At 34.9% G+C, this 3,235-nt stretch overlaps 1 protein-coding gene across 1 annotated transcript in view; it reads right to left on the bottom strand.

Annotated features, from left to right (window-relative positions):
* Nucleotides 1-336: 336 nt before the first annotated feature.
* Nucleotides 337-3,235, bottom strand: part of svild (supervillin d) — a 91,137-nt gene continuing 88,238 nt past the window's right edge. The window contains exons 25-27 of the mRNA XM_016470058.1: nt 1,981-2,093; nt 1,053-1,208; nt 337-800 (exon numbers count right to left, since the gene is read on the bottom strand). Coding sequence (XP_016325544.1) covers nt 714-800; nt 1,053-1,208; nt 1,981-2,093 — 356 coding nt within the window. The 3' untranslated portion in view covers nt 337-713. The remainder of the gene's footprint in view (nt 801-1,052; nt 1,209-1,980; nt 2,094-3,235) is intronic.

The following is a 3,235-nucleotide window of genomic DNA, read 5'->3' as shown; positions in this document are numbered from 1 at the left end:
CAACACGAGTGAGTAACAGTGCCGGATTCCAAAAGCTTTTGTTGAAAGAGGGAGCAAGGGGCGTGGCAGTATGAACACCGTCTAAGCTGTTCGCCAATCACAATGCACTGGGACAGCTAACCAATCACAACACATTTTGTTTTTCGGAAGGCGGACCTTCATCAAAGCCGGAACTAATCGAGCCGTTTGTGCCAGGCGGGGAGAAAGGTATTTTAATAATGTAAATTATGTGAAAAATAATGCGTTTTTCGAACCACCAAGCATGAGAGCATGTTCTAGTACACCCCCAAAACAAAATCAAGACTTTGTAAAAGAGCATAATAGGACCCCTTTAAGATCACAGTTTGATAGCAACATGGTTAAACAGGGTAAAATAAAATGATACATATTTATAATGCAAGCTTGTGCATAGCGAAGCAGATTTATGTCCACATGCTTCACGCAATTCCCAAAACATACGCATTTTGCATTAAATGCCTAGATGTGTCGATACTTAAATTGTGTAGAAAAGTCTTGTAACCAAAAGCTACTGATGTATGAAACTGCTACAGCCGTAGGTGGGTTCTTCTTTTATTAAAATATTTAACTGTATATATTGGTAATGTACATAAAAAAAGATTTGCTTAAAAAGCACAAAGAAAATCCACATTATTCCTTAGTAATTATTTAAAGTGAATATACAACAGATTGCAGACACAAAATGTTTCTTAAATTTAAAAGAAGCCTTTGCTCTTTTTCAGTTTCAGCTGTTTCCAGTTTGGGAGGGCGTTAAATTCATCCCGCGACATCTCCAAAATACTCTGCAAAACAAATACTATCTGTATTAACACAGATCTGTGCTAACATCAGTTTGCAGAAAAATATAGGTTAATATGACTTTCAGACAAAAAAAAGCCACACTGGAAACCTATTAAACCAACGTGAGCATTTGCTGATCTTTGACACTTTCCTTGATAACCATTTAAGACTAAACTATTGACCCTTAGGGTAGGTTTTGAAACAGTTTTGCTTAGTAAAGGGCATGTGTGAACATCTTTAGGTGGAGTTGTTACCTGGAAGTCTTTATCTGACAGGTAGCTCTCGAGGTGCAGAGGGTCCACTCCCTCTGGCAGAGGTTTGGAGGTGAGCTCCTCAATTGTGTACTGCTGCCTGCTGAGTTTAGACAGAGCATCTTTAACCAGGATCACTTTATTACGGGCTCCTTCAACCTGCACAAACATTCAAACATACAGTTTTATCATACATAGGCTTCAATATTAAAGCTGTATTGAAATCGACCACCAACTATTCAGATATTAGTCATATATGAGAGTGCTTATACGAAAATGCAGAAGTTCAATCTGTAGTTTTAACAAAAGCCCTGGAGTTTTATTTGTCTGCGAAAGTCCACTGGATGATGCAAAAATCACATGTTGCATCATCTGACGGACTTTCTTGACAAATAAATGGATATATCTGGGTGCAGGTAGCATGGAGAAGTACACATTGTTCATTTACATAAATTATTGAAACTGTAACAATATAAAGCTGGTTGAAAATGTACAAACATATCCTTTAATAACCACGTTTGAAGTTAGTAATAATTTAATGTCAGGATACACGTTTCACTTTTACTAAATCTGGTATGTTTTAGAGCCTTGCAAAGGAAAGTCACAGAGTAAATCGAGACACAGGCTGCTTTACAAAGAAAAACTACTTTGTGCCTAGATTTCTGAAGCTGACTTTTAAATATATAGGTACAATTTTATGTAGAATTTTATGTTTTGGCAAGAGTTTTTTTTGACAGTACCCATATTCTAACATTTATTATTATTATTATTATTTTAACACATTATTCCTCTGTTCTCTTTACGACTAATGACTATTATGCCATTGAATCATCGGTTGACCAGATTCCTTCAAAATGCGGATTCATACAGAAATTATGTGTTGATTGGAGACCAACAACAGTTCATGAAAGCTATGGGTGAGGTACTGTACCTGCACTTTACTATTTGGGTCTTTCTCCCAATAAGGGAAGATGTTTGTAAAAGTGAGTGGTTCTGCACCAGCCAGGATCAAGTAGGCCTGAGGAGGCCGTCTGGAGTTCTTCTCTGAAGAACAAACACAAGAAAGTCAATATTACACAGCAAAGCAATTAAATATGCACAAAGAGGTAGGTTTACACTCTTTCATCAGATTATGCTTAAAGGTTAAAAAAAAAATCCATATCCATATACAAAGCAAGTCAATTTTCTTTTTCAGGTGAACTATTCTATTAAGCTGACAATGTGTAAAGCAATTAAGTAAAGGTCAGACCCTGACAATGTGTAAAGTAATTAAGTAAAGGTCAGACCCTGACAATGTGTAAAGTAATTAAGTAAAGGTCAGACCCTATCTATCTATCTATTTATCTATCTAATTTTTAAATAAAACAAAAATTAATAAAAAATCGAAATAATTATCTAAAATTATTAATAACATTTTTAATTAATTAAATAAATTTGGCTGCGAAATTAACCACAAAAGATCATTTAAAGACATTACTGTGTTACATGAAAAATAGATATTACATAAATCTTTAGAGAGATTTTTTTCTCATTTTCTTTTTTTCGTTTTTAACTTTTGGTCGAACTATCCCTTTAATTAGTTTTTTACTAATATGGATTTTTTTTTTATTAATATGTAAATATGAAATACCTTTTTTATGAAATTATACTCTAAATAATAAACTAAAACTGCCAGTAGGTGGAGGTAAATGTCTTAAGTCACTGAGTTATTAATTCATTCAAACGTCTGATTCACTCAGTAATGAAGCAAATGGCTCTCTTTATGAATGGGCCATTGAATCATCGGTTGACCAGATTCCTTCAAAATGCGGATTCATACAGAAATTGTGTGTTGATTGGAGACCAACAACAGTTCAGCTGTGGCATTAATAGATAATATTTGCATCTGCAAAACTGAACAAAAATAGACAATATTGTGTTTAAAATATAACACATTATTAACTTCTTATTTACTGAACACATTTACACTCGTGCTATTCGGGACAAAAACAGCACTCGTGTGATATCGCTTATCATATGATATAAATATGAGACAAAAACTCACACAGCGGCATTTCTATTTTGGCCCAATATCTGGAATTTTAGGGGCACATAACGTCTCGGTTACGTATGGTAACCCTCGTTCCTTGAAGGAGGGAACGGAGACGTCACGTCGGATGACCGACGAATTGGGATCTCGCTTAGAG

This window comes from Sinocyclocheilus anshuiensis, unplaced genomic scaffold (assembly GCF_001515605.1).
Source record: "Sinocyclocheilus anshuiensis isolate Anshui unplaced genomic scaffold, SAMN03320099.WGS_v1.1 scaffold2122, whole genome shotgun sequence".
Lineage (NCBI taxonomy): Eukaryota > Metazoa > Chordata > Actinopteri > Cypriniformes > Cyprinidae > Sinocyclocheilus > Sinocyclocheilus anshuiensis.
This window is presented reverse-complemented; position numbering and strand designations above follow the sequence as displayed.